The sequence below is a fragment of the Cotesia typhae genome, unplaced genomic scaffold (assembly GCF_013202065.1).
Source record: "Cotesia typhae breed Kobodo isofemale line unplaced genomic scaffold, CoteBio_Ctyphae contig_10, whole genome shotgun sequence".
NCBI lineage: Eukaryota > Metazoa > Arthropoda > Insecta > Hymenoptera > Braconidae > Cotesia > Cotesia typhae.
Window position 1 is genome coordinate 498,453 of NW_027423710.1, and position 14,186 is coordinate 512,638.

Below are 14,186 nucleotides of genomic sequence, written 5' to 3' on the forward strand. Positions count from 1 at the left end.
TCTAAAGTAAGGAAAAAAAAAAAAAAACAAAAAAAAAACTTGAGAGTGGTATATTCGTAAAAAAATGGTCGGGTGCGCTTCGAGGATTGAACAGGCGCTACAAAATTAAACATTGAAGCGAAGTCTATCGAGCAGCCGCTGTCGCTTACAGAATTGCCTGCCGTCGTTTAATCGTCCGGGAAACCACGGGTTTCTCGCCTATTCTCCAGTTCATCTCCCACATCCTAACCCATCCCCGATTTCTGGTAACAGTTTACACTTTACACAAAAGTTGGGCTTTCCAATTGGAATTTCCCTTTTATTCGGTTGGGTGTTTTACTGAAACAGTTGACAATCATTGACACTCGTCTGCCAACGGCACACTCCGTTTGTCTCTTACAGATATTTCTTCCATTTACATTTCCGAAGCTTAAAATTATCTTGTTGACAAATTAACAAACCGAGCGGGTTGTCAATCAATTCCAAATAGAATCAAAGGGATACAATCCCCTCTTCCCTTAAGCAGGAGCTTATGAGATTGATTGGGTGATATCGATTCCACACTCCGCACTTCCACTTTAATAACTCCAGGAGATTCATGATACCAAATTTATCACCATCAATAATAGATCAACCGCTCCATGCTTTTATACAAAAAATTCAAATTTAAATCCCAATAGGGAATGGAAATGGTAATAAGGATTTTATCGCATACCCCTCTCCCTTCCCCTTGTAAGCATCATTTTCGCTGAAAAACTAAACTTCTGTCCGACCGGAAAAAGGTTTCATCAAAATAATTCATTATCTGGCTTTTGTTTTCAACGTTTTTTCGATAATCTATTGTTACGCGTGGAAAGTTCGTTGAAACTACTCCAGGGGTTGAGGCTTGTTTTCACCATCCAGTTTTCAAACAATTGCAAGTTTTACCAAGTTTACCAATTGTTTGGTCGCGGTCAATTGTTGGGATTTATATCAAAAGAAACTTTTCGTTTGATGAAAAATTTATTTTTGTGTTTTAAGGTGTTGCTAAAGGTTGATAGTACTATTTTTAAGAAAACCATGCCCGGCTTAAAAAAAATTTTTTTTTTAATTTAAATTTTTCGCGCCAGTGGCGCTGCATGTAAATTATCAATGACGCCATTTGATTAATCAATCAGAATTCCTGAGACTATTTTATGGTTATTAAACAGCAAAAGAGTTGAAAACTCGTTTGAAGATTATTAAGGCTTACTATACGAACTTTTTACATCGAAAGATGCTACTTAACTAGCTAACGGAGATTTTGAAAAAAAAAAAAAAAAAATCGAAAATATTGCATTTAATTATTGCAATGTATCATTAATTTTTAAATTAATACATTAGCCATAAAATATAATAAAGGAGTTATGGTAATTTTCACCATAAACAAACACAAAATTAAATTTTTTTAAAAACCTTACAAATAGGCCTTATTTTACTATTACTACTACGGTAGGGTAATAACGCCTAAGGGTTATACATACTGGAAATAGTTATACTATACTTGATAAAATTGGTATTAGAGATCAATCATCACTTAAATTGAGCAACAATACTTTTTAAGATGTTGATAAAAATTAGAACAATGATTTTAAATTATTAAATATAAAATTATAAAAAATATTTACCATTTACTCGAATTGTTTTTTAGGAATTCTTCTGCGTTACTTTAGCATATTTAGGATGATGAAATATAGAAGACAAGGAACGTTGTATCGAGACTCTATAAACTTGTAGCGACATTTCTATGCTAGACGCTTCTACTATTATAGAGAAGTCTTGTAGCGGAAGCGGTTATTTTAAATAGCATTTCTATCACTTAGCCGTTATTACCTGCGGATACCTTATATTATTAGCACTCCGATGAAAAATATAAATATCAAGTATCTTTTCAAATCCCAATTAAATAACTAGAATACCACTATCTTTTGCATCCGCTTTTTGTTAATAATTTTGCGTTGTTTCACAGCCCTCTCTGATAAAAACAATTCAAGTAAAATATTTCACTCATTTTTCCAACCGATATTCATTAGCCGATGAATGCGTAGAAAAGCTCATTTATACCAAAAATTCCGTGTTACAGAATCAAAAATTCTCCAACTATTCATGAAATAGAGAATTTCCGGTTAGGTTTATTATATTTTTCCAATTCAATAAAAAATAAATCGCATTTTTCAGCGAAAAAAATTTTTCAAAACAAAACAAATTTTTTTTCCTTTTTTCTGAACAAGTTATAATTATTATCAAAGCCTCGGGTCAAAATCAGTGCGCCCTTTGAAGCTTAGATGACGCCACTGGTAAGCGTCAGTGATCTCTGATTGGTCAACGCTCTTGATGACGCAACAACAAAGAGAACCACGCACTTTTATTCTGTGAACACAGAATAAAACTGTTAATTAATTACTAAATCACAGACTTGGAGCGTTAATAATGAATTTAAAATTGTAATTAACAGTTGCGCATAACTCGATTCGTCTTGCGTGAAAAAAAAAAAAAAACTTTGTGCTTGAAGCTTGGGTTAATTTGTTTCAATTTTATTTTGAAATAAACAAAGTTGGAATGAAACTTTCACTTATAAGGGACGAAACAATTAGTTGAATGATGCAGCCGATACAAATTTAATTGAATTGAAAACGTCTTTTTTTTATGGCGACTCAAAATGGCGACTTGCGAAGGGCATTTTCATCTAAATGCTGCTGCGGACGATAAAGCGAATTCTTTGCCGGTCCAGCTAACACCAAGTGGAAACAGTCCGCGTTGTTTAATGTACGTAATACTCATCCAATATATAGCATACGGTACATACTATATACATAATATAGTGCAGTACAGTATACACACCTCCAGCTCGTAAATCGTCCACTTAACGTGAATGCGTGCAATAAGTACCGGCGAGGCAGGTGGGTAATAAAAATAAATCTAAAACTTAATTCACGGTTTTTTATTTAAGTACTTGACGGTTTTTATTCCGTTGTTGCTGTTAATAAAAGTAAAACTTTACCGATAATGCGGAATTAGTTTTAATGTATTATGTATTATATATTATATATAAGCCAAAATGCGGTGATGGATTTAAGAGTTATAATGTAGTAAACTTGGCCATTAGCGTGAACAAGAACTCCACTGGATAGTAATATATTTTGTATACGATCGTAACACTCCCGTCCAACTAGTTTACAGACTTGTTCGTTATAGTCTCTAAAAGTCTCCAATTGGCGGCACTCACCGAAATAATTGCTTAACCTCACGCTATAGTGTCTGCACCTATCGCTAAAGTATACGTATTATATATGATCTGTTGTTAATAAGTTACGAAAACTTCCAACCAACCAGCTTATTAATCAGTCTCACAGAATTTTTTATAGTCTGATAATGGAAATTAATCCTGCGATAAAAAACTGATAATTGATGCGCTTGAATTTCTAGAAATTATTGGCACTTTCTGAAATTTTATGCAAAGCTGATTAAATGCCATTATGACAAATTGAAAATTTAAAAGCTGCTTATATGGATTTCGTTTTAATGAAGTACATAACAAAAATCAAAAACCATACTTGGTTTAATTTTTTTTAAAAGAATTCTAGGAAAAAAAAAAAAACAGAAACAAAAGATTTTTTATCATCATGCATGATCATCACCATCATCATTATCCACTAACATCACCATCATGCATGATCATCGTCATCATACATGATCATCATGCACGACAATCATCATCATTCATGATGATGATCCTCATACATGATCATCATCATCATCATCATCATCATGCATGATACTCATCATCATTATCACCATGCATGATCATCATCATCATCATCATCATTATCAACACGTTTGATTATCTTTTGAATAAACCATGGACATTCCAAGAATTCCTTTTAAAAATCACAGAAGTATTAAAAATCAAAATTTCTTATCTTCTATTCAGACATAAAATATATGTATTAAAATTAAAAATCTCTATATTAATGACACTAGAATAATATATAGTCTTTTTTATCTTTTTTATCTTTTAGCATCAAACCCTTACGGTAGGACCGTATCAGATTAATCCTAAGGGTAGATCCATCCAGTTATTGAATAATTTATTGTTTCTATTTAAATAATTGATGTCTATTTATTAAAGCTCCCATCCGAGTAATTAATCATATTTCATGCTCGACTCGAGTGTTTGACTTGTCTTTAAATTAAAAATCTCACGTCACATTCCGCCGAGGGAGTTGCTCTGGCACATATCATAAATCTTCCCGACGTCTCATACATTATGCTTTTGAATAAATATAGTGGTCACTTCCAGAGAATAACTGAATTTCAAAAACAGAATAAACACAATTTTAATTAAATTTTCATAGTTTGCATTTATTTTGTTTAATTTTACTAATGTTCATTTTAATTTGAACATTAACATTAATATTAATCGTTTTGATGAAATATCAAAATAAAATACGATTGCTAAAGTTACTTTAAAGAAAAAACATCTTCAACATTCACTTCTCCGATAATTATAAAGTGGAATGAATAGAGTTTCATAAATTCGACATTACCGTAGGCTCGTTACGTCACTCGGAAGAATTAGTTTCAAAAGTTTCAGTGTTATGATTTTTGGAGTTGAGTTTTTGAATAATTTATAGGTTGTAGTTTATATATCCGGTGATATTTTTCAAGTCTGTTTTTTCCGGAAAAATTATTATTTTATTGTCAGTGAATCATAAATAAAATGGGGTAATAAATAACGAATAATAACCCATTTAATTTGACTTAAATAGAGATTAATATCAAGTTTTATAAAATTATGTAAAACAACTTGGATATAGTGCAGTTACTACTGATTTAATGGTGACTTGCTTAACTATTAACTTTTTGGAAGTTCAAGAGTGTATTTTCCAAGTATATATATTATACTCTGAATTCATGGATGCAGAGAAGAAGAGCAAACTAGCGAACTTGATTAAAATTTAAGATATTTATTCATATCATTATTATCTTGATACTGATAATAATGCTTGATCATCATCATTCTGAATCATTATCATCATCATCATCATCATTACACTTGATCATCACTAATATCATCATTGTTTTCATGTTTGATCATCATTATTGCCACGCTTGATCATCACCACTGTCATCATGATTGATCATCATCATCATCATCATCATCATGTTTAATCATCATCCTGCTAGATGATAATGATGTATGATGATAATTATCATCATCATGCTCGCTTATCAACTTATCATTATCATTATGCATGGTCATCATCTCCTCCATCGTCATATTTGATCATGTGTAATCGTTCATATATTATATTCCAAATTCATTGATGCAGTAAAGGAAAGCAAACTAGCAAACTTGGCTAGAGTTTAAGTTATACCCACATATATATCAAGTGTGTATGTGTGTATATGTAGATGAATGTAGATGTGTAAGATTTATGAAGCATACTTAGCATCGTGATTCACCTGGGGACTTCCCGGTCTGACTTTCAGAGAGGAACGTGTGGTACGATGCAGCTACAAGGAGCATCGAGACGAGGATGCGGGCCGCTGCTTCAACCACCAGCACAGGTACCACCTCTCCAACCGGCGAGGCCAAGGGTGTCATCCTCTTTGTCGGCGACGGCATGGGGATGAGCACCCTCACCGCTGCTAGAATTCTGTCTGGACAGCGTCACGGTAACACCGGGGAAGAAGCTGAACTCGTCTGGGATACTTTTCCTGCTGTTTCATTGGCTAAAGTGAGTTTACTTTTACGATACTTTTTCCTCCTAGTCTTCCTTCTAGTTTCAACTGAGTTAACCTTTGATCTAAGTTACATCAGTACCTACTTTCGTATCTATTTGTAAATAAGACCAAATTTTATTCGTCGGATTTTTTTTTTTTTTTTTTTTTTTTTTTTTAATTTTGTACCGAAAATTCCAGTCACTTTTCGTCGAGATGAATAAAAATTTTCATTACTTATAAACTTTTGAAAAAGCAAATTTATTGAAAAATCATAAGGAACCTTTTTTGTAGAGCGTTCAATTTCCTAAAAAAAAATGTAGGGCACACTTTCCAGTTTGTTGCGTGTAAGACAAGATATCAACTTCTGAAGTTTAAAAATACTTTTTATTATGATATTTAGACCGAAAATGAAAAATAGAGAACTTGCATTAATATATTGCATCAATGTAAATTGATATTAATGAAAAAATTGTTTATTTAAAGTATATTTCGATGATTCTCTCATCATGAAACAGTAAAACTTAACCAAACAAAATAAATAATGTCAAGTAATACGAGAGATAATTATTTTTTTAATGAATGCAAAATAATCTCTTATAAATTTTAAATATGCTTGATAAAGGCTTTACAAAACAATACTTATAACTTTCTGGGTTTGGTGAAGTACTTTAATTTAACATCGTTCGTAGCCGTCTGTCGTGCTTTTTAATTATTTTTATTTTTCACAAATAATTATTTATTCTTCGTAAAAAAAATTTTTATTTTTACATTAAATTATTTCACATAAAATATAACATAAATCATGAAATATCCGTTTATTTTCTTATTTAAGATGACAACATAGTGGATATATTTTTTTCCCCTTACTCTAACTCACTGTAAGATGGCGTTGCTGTAATATGACGTCACTAGCGTTTGAATTTAGATTAAAAAAAATTATTTTTAATTTAAAAATTACTCGGACAAAGAAATTATTAAATTTTTTTTGTATTTTGTCCTGAAAAATTTAATTAAATTTTAAATAAATAGTAAAATTACAAATCTGTTAATTCCACACTGAAAAAAAAAAAAAAAAAAAAAAAAAAAAAAAAAACTTGAACCAAAAAAATCATTTTGAATCAAGACGAAAAATTCTTCAAATTTATTTACTTAATTTAAGTAAATTTTTTTTCTGTGCAATTTTATATTGATACTTTTTTAAGAGCTTCTTTTAATAAGCTTAATAAATTAAAAAAAAAAAAAAAATTATTAAAATACGTCAATGTAATTTATTAAAATTTAATTATCTAAAATTGATTGGAAAGGATTAGAAAGCCTATAACGCAATTTACGTAGTCATTATAACTATGACACGCGACCTGATTGTAAATTCCAAGACAAGATCGAATCAGGCATCGTAAGCAGAATTTATCGTCAGGATAATAATTAATTAATCGAATCAAAAATATTGACAGGAAACAATGAATGATGAGTAGGCGATTCCCGGCATGGCATAATTCTACATCGATAATAATCCCTATTGGAGGGATCAGCGAGCCGTGGCTCAACGGGAAAAATTGACATTGATATGATGCAAGCTATCGAAGTGGATGTAAACGCATGTACAGATGCATACTCATCGAATATCTGGCCTTGATGTGTCCATAAATTCGTGCTTATGTCACTGTTAATAATTTGTCATTTTTCCGATGAGGTGAATTATTGATAGAGGAAACATGTCACTGATTATTTATGCTATCCGTTTGTTATTAATTACGATATTTCCTTCTTGATTCGATTTCGTCATCAGGGATTTAAATAAAGTAAAATATTCAACTCGATTTATTCGATTTGGATAAATATTTTATTTGTTGCATGCAATAAAACAGACAGACAGACAGAGGAAAAAACTTTATTACAGAATTCATTAATCAAAAAAATTTATTTTACGAACATAAAAATAATTGCTGTTGGACTGTTTCGCGGAAAAATTCTAAAACAAACATATTGTTTGTTAAAAATATTTATTTAGAATAATCGAGTGAGTAAACGTGACTTTTTATTTTATTTTAGCAAATAAAATTCATTGACCCGGGCATGAATAAAAAGAGAATACACAAACAGGTTGAAAAAAAAAAAAAAAAAAAGGCTTTGATGTTCGAAGTCGGAGGGCGGAGGGCGGAGGGCGGATGGTACATACAACAAATTTACAAGGATAATTTAACAAACGATTTTCAGCGAGGGATTTAAAGAATCGTTTGTTTGCACAATTATGCTGAGTGTTAATGATTCAGGCACGATCTATTGCCGGGTGCATGGATTAATATAAGTGGGAGGTGGAGAAATAATGGTCAGTTTTATCATGATGGTCAATCTGTAACGAACTGCAAGCACTCTGTCTCGAAATGAAACTCCGGTAGAGCCGCAGATTTGGCAGGTTTACGTCGACGTTTTTAACGACGGGCTTGATAAATGCAAGTACTTAGACCCTTCCTCGTGAATCAACTTTTTTGTTGATTAGTAAATAAATAACTCAAGTTTACTGTTTTTTTTTTTTTTTTTTTCTGCTGGGAGTAAAAAAGGCATCAAGTACTTGGCACGGAAATATGTTCGAGTTGAATTTTTGTAATAACTTTTGAACTAATTGATCAATTGATAACCAATATTGTAGATATGTTTGATTATAGATTCTCTTTAGACAGTAAAAAAAAAAAAATTTTCCAATTGGTTGGATATATCTAGAGATATTGGCTCCGTAAATCCGTACGTAGCTTCAAATCTGTACGGATTAAATTTCCGCAATAACTTTTCATCTAATTATCATATAGTATTCAAATTTTATAGATATGTTTATTTTTGGATCCTTTTGAGGTAGTAAAAGTAATTTTTCAAATCGGTAAATTATTTCCTGAGATACGCCGTACATTCGTACATTTCATTCTGTACGGATCACATTTTCGCAATAACTTTTAAACTTATCATCCGAATGATTTAAAATTTTGTGGAGATTTAAAGCTCAGAATACTCTTAAGCACCAAAAAAAAAAAAAAAAAAAAAAAAAAAATGAATGTAATCCGTTAATTCCGAGCTAGCAAGTCTTCAATACTTCTTTTTACAATTTTCGAAGAATTAATTCAAAACCTTTTTCCATTAAAGTTGAAGAGTATTTTTTCAAGCTAAGTGACTTTCAAATAAAACTTATATACTACACTTTAAAGTGTTTTTTTTTTCCAATCAGTCACTTTTTCTTCAATAGATCAAGCTTGCACAAAAATAAAGTCATCAAAATTTTATTTTTTTAAACAATAATAATTCACAGAAATTCTCGTATAAACATACACGAAAACTTTGGGTTTTTCAATTCTAAATAGAGGCTTATTTATTTAGCACCATGAATTTTGATTACCAAAATAAAGATAAAATTAAACAGCGCTTTAAATTTTTCAGTATAACCCGCGGATTACGTCCGCCTGAGGCGAATATATGAATCTCGAACTCGATAACTTTGAAATAAAGCTTAGAAATGTTTACCAAAGACCGAAGTTAACTTTAAGGATAAGCACTCGAACAAGTCCCGCGTAAACTTTATTTTATTGTCGGTGGTTGGTAAATCGTGATTGATTGTCTTGGGAATTCACTTTCCCATCAATTGTGCAGTTTATTCTGTTTTCCCAAAGTGTTTACTAATCCCCAAGAGTACACGCGTCGTAAATCAAACTATTTATCATTTTCGAATCCGTTCGCTCACTTAGTCGGCACTTTGCAAACTGTTTTTCCATTTTCTCAATAAGATGTAGTTTTTACCCCAGAAATAAGAAATAAACTCTTGACATTTGTTTATTTAAATACCCGTTAATTATTTAAAAGTTTCAGTGATTAACGCTATTAAACTGAATGCACCGGCGTTTAATTTGTTCGAAAGTCTCTGGACGAGGATGAGCCTGAATAAAGAGAGACATTAATCGAGGTTTGAATTCATGAATACAAAGTGTTTGCACAAGTTTTACTTTCAAAGACGTTTTACCATCAAAACTTTGTTACGCTGATTATATAATATGCGTTACACGTAAAAGTCACTTCTTACGACATTATCGGTATCAAACTACTGGTTTTTTTAGATATCGTGACCGTACAATCGCGTACAATTTGCGTGAATATTCTCACAAAACCAGAACAAAGTTTTCTCGTTACTTTTTACTCCATTCAAACTCACACACTTTGAATTTTGCTTTAATTACGGCTCTAACTTTACGAGCGCTAAATTGAATATAATTACAATCGATAATCTCTCATAACTTATGAACGGATTAATTGATTGACTTCGGGCTTGTAGATTTCAAAATAATTTCACCAAACTTGAGTACCTTGCAAATTTGAATCAATTCGGACGGTTAGATTTTGAGGAACTTGAAATATAAACTATTATCCAAAATTTCATTTCCAATTTTTATGATTTGAAGTAATCGAAAGTTGCTCATAACTTTTAATCAACTTGACCGATTGACATTCTACACAAGGCATTTGAACAGGATTCATCAAACTCAAGTTTTTTGAGAATTTGAACCGATTCTATTGATTAGTTTCTGAGAAATTGCAAAAATAAGTAAAATTAGAAATTTTACTATTTGAAGTACTCGCAAATCTCTTCTAACTTTTGAACAAATTGATTGATTAGCATTCAATTTGCAGATTTTGAAATAGTTCACCAAAACTTTGTTCTTCTAAAAATTTGAATCGATTCTTCTGGTTGAATCTTGAGAAACTGCAAAAATTAAATATTCCCTTAACGCACGTTTAACGATTCCGTGTTTCACAGGCTATCTTTGAAAGTTTCTTTTGAAGCAGGAAAATCTCCAAGGAAGTAAGCCAAAAAGGACTCGAGAGATTAGCGTAAATATGAAAAGTTGACCCAGTGCCCTCTGGCGGAGAGTTAGCACGAAATTAAAAGCTTACGCAGTTGAATATTTAATCGAATTCTGGTGTGTTTATTAATTTACGGTATTTTTCAGGCATAATGGTGTTAGATTCTTGGATGGATTCCAAGTGACCTCTTCACCTCAAAGTTAAATAATAATTGTCGGGTTGAATCCCTATGGCTGACCGCACTCGCGGGCCAGCTTGTGCATGCCTGAATTATTTCACTCGGTAAAATACGTATTTTACCCAGCCGAGAGTGAGTCTACGGCGGAGCATTGTTCGATGCTCGTGACAAGCATTTAAACTTTTAAGTAGAGCTTTAGGAAATTTACTATTTTTTGTTTCGGTAATTAATTAACCTTCAGCTTTACTTTTTCAGATAAAGTTGTAGTTTAATTGCCCATTGTTATCATTATTTGGTCATTCATTAGTTTGTTTCGTGTTTGGTTGACGGCGAGAATTCTTTTGCTGGAAGTATTTATTGAGTTTCTTTTCAGCATTGCTTCACGTAGAATAATATTTATTTATTTTTGAAACTAAATTTTCTAAATAAACTAAATCTCTTTTGAAATTTTAAAAATATTCTAAGCTTTAGACAAAAAAAAATTTCAAATCATTCGAGCCATTAGTTTAAAAGTTATAGCGAAAATATGATCCGTACATAAAAAAATGTAGGGATGTACGGAGTCAATATCTCAGGAACCAATCAACCGATTTGAAAAATCCTTTTTACTAACTCAAGGGTAATCATAACCAAACATGTCTACCAAATTTGAAATCAATCGGATAATTAGTTTAAAAGTTATTGCAGAAATTTAATCCGTACAAATTTTAAGCTACGTACGAATGTACGGAGTCAATATCTCGACAATTAATCAACTGTTGTGAAAAATTCTTTCAACTAGTTTAAGAGTATTCAATAATTTAAAAGTTATTGCAGAAATTTAAATTGTAGATATTTATGGTTATGTACGGATGTACGGATTGAATATCTCTGAATCTAATTGTCCAATTAGGAAAATTATTTTACCAAATTTTCAAGGGATAAATAACTAATGACTCCAATAATTTGTAATCAATTAAAAAATTTTCTCGAAAATTATTGCAAGAATGATTCATCGACAAAACACTCATTAACGATAAAATGCGTGAGAATTCAAACAATAGCAATTCCATTGGTTCGATGGTACAACAATGGTGAATTTATCAGAATTTTCTTGTACACAGATGCATTAAAAATGGGAAAAACAGTAAAAAAAATCCTTTGAGGAGCGTACATGAAACATGAAACGTATTTAGCGTGTACGAGCAGTGGAATAACTGTTGGTTCGGTCAGACGTACGACAGAACAGTAAATTCACCGAGTACGAATGTACACTGGATGAATAACCGTGTCTGTATACAAATCAATGGGTCCTCTGAGAGGTGAAAGCCCGCGAAAACGAGTGAAGGCAAAGAGTAGGTGGTTAAAGCGCGGGTGATTTGCGGAGGGAGTGAGCGAGTGAGTAAATGAGTGAAATGGTTTATATAACAGGGCCGAGAAGCATGAATATATAACTGTGAGAAAGAGGATAGAATTTGGCCGTTTGCCAGTATGATGTTTGCCAGCTCACTGCGGGCACGTAACGCTCCATCATATCCTGGCTTGTAAATTGACGTGAGCCTGGAATATAAGAAGTTTACGAGCATACCAATTGGTTTACTCCAATAAAAAATTTATCCATAAAAAATAGATAATTGTAAAAAATTACTGACAATAAACGGAGTTCTAAATTGATAAAGCCTCCAAATATTGAGCAGAGCTTGCGGATATTTAATTTTGTGACTAATGGACTCATTAACTATTGGCGCTTTTTTCGGTAATTAAATAAAAATTTCGTCCAGTTAAAATAGTTTTTTTCATTTTTAGATGGAAGAAATAATTGGAAGTGAAAAATTTGTAATTACTTCAAAATTAATCGTCCAATTGTTTTCAAATTTTGTAAGACTATTATTTTTTGGCTACGAATAAGATCGGCGAAAAAAATTTTCCAATCGGTCGATTAGTTCCCGAGATATTGACTTCGTACATCCGCACATGGGGTATCAATTATGTACGGATTGAATTTTTGCAATAACTTTTAAACTAATTATCCGATTGATTTCAAATTTGGTAGACATGTTCGTTTATAACTACCCTTGAGTTAGTAAAAAGCATTTTTCAAATCGATTGATTAATTCCCGAGATATTGACTCCGTACATCCGTACATTTTTTTCTGTACGGATCATATTTTCGCTATACCTTTAAAACTAATGGTCCGAATGATTTAAAATTTTGTGGAGGTCTAAAGCTTTGAACACTCTTTTGACTCCACCATGAATTTTTATAATCCGTTTCTTATTTTCCGAGAAATTAAATCCTCAAATATATATTTCGTAAAGCGCTGAGTTTATTTCGATAGAACAACATAGATAATTTAAATGAAAACGTCGAGATGGTCTTGATGTTTGTTTTCATGAAAAATTTTTAAAGTAAGATTAACTTTAAATTTGAGTTTAAGTGGAAAAATTTTTGTTTGTTTTCATCGGAAGGTTTACTGCGTACTTGTCGTCTTGTTTGCTGCAATATTTACTTTTACACATACTTCAGGCTCAAGCGTTCCGTAAAAATAACAGGTCATGAATTTTGTTAATCTGCAATATTTTTTTTAAAAAAAAAAAAAAAAAAAAAATTATTATTATAAATTTCACATCGTTTTATTTCAAACTCGTACTGTTTCGCTAATTAAAAATGTTCCACGAAAAAAATAATTAATTACCGGAAAATTTAATTAAAACGTATCATAATTAAAAAATAATAAATAGTGAATTGATAGCAATTAAAATTCTTGGGCAATAGTAGAAAAAATAAGAAATAATTATTCCATGAGAATAACATGTACATTAATTAAAAATACAACGCGAAAATTTTTAGATTGAGCCAAAAAATAAACTACAGGGGAAAAAATAAGTCTCGGAAGTTTCATGAGAATTGCAATGATTTAGCAAAATTTACTAGCTAAATTAATAAGTACATTACTTGTATTTTCTTGACTTAAATAAATTTTCTTGGATCGAGATACGTATTTCTTAAAGCAAGAAAATTAATTTTTTTGGAATAAGTGAAATTTTTTTGAAAAAAAAATTTTTTTTCGCTCAAGAAAATAATTAGGAAGAAAAATATTTTCTTCATTAAAGTGAATCTTTTTTTTTCTGTGTAACTTTTACTTATATTTTTCAGTAAAACTTTCTATATTTTTTTTCTCTGTATATTGTGTGATTAAGAGCGTTTCCAGGACAAAATATAAATTACAAGCTAAATAGAGACTTAGAGATTTTTACGTGCATGAAGGATTGGTAGAGTAACTTTCCGTAGTTAGGAATACTACTTAGATATAGATATAAACGTATACTGCCGTCGATAAGACGTGTTGACGCATAAATTAACGATAAGACGAGCCAAAGTATACGCGGCAGATTCAAACAACTTTACGGTAAGCACGCTCCACGATTAGGAAGTTTTAATTTTTTCTTGGCACGAATTAAT

General features: G+C 31.2%; 1 protein-coding gene across 1 annotated transcript in view; it reads left to right on the forward strand.

Moving 5' to 3' along the window:
- The window catches only part of LOC141527269 (alkaline phosphatase), a 64,664-nt gene that overhangs the window by 8,812 nt on the left and 41,666 nt on the right, over positions 1-14,186 (forward strand). The window contains exon 2 of the mRNA XM_074243041.1: positions 5,491-5,738. Within this exon, the coding sequence (XP_074099142.1) occupies positions 5,491-5,738 (248 nt within the window). The remainder of the gene's footprint in view (positions 1-5,490; positions 5,739-14,186) is intronic.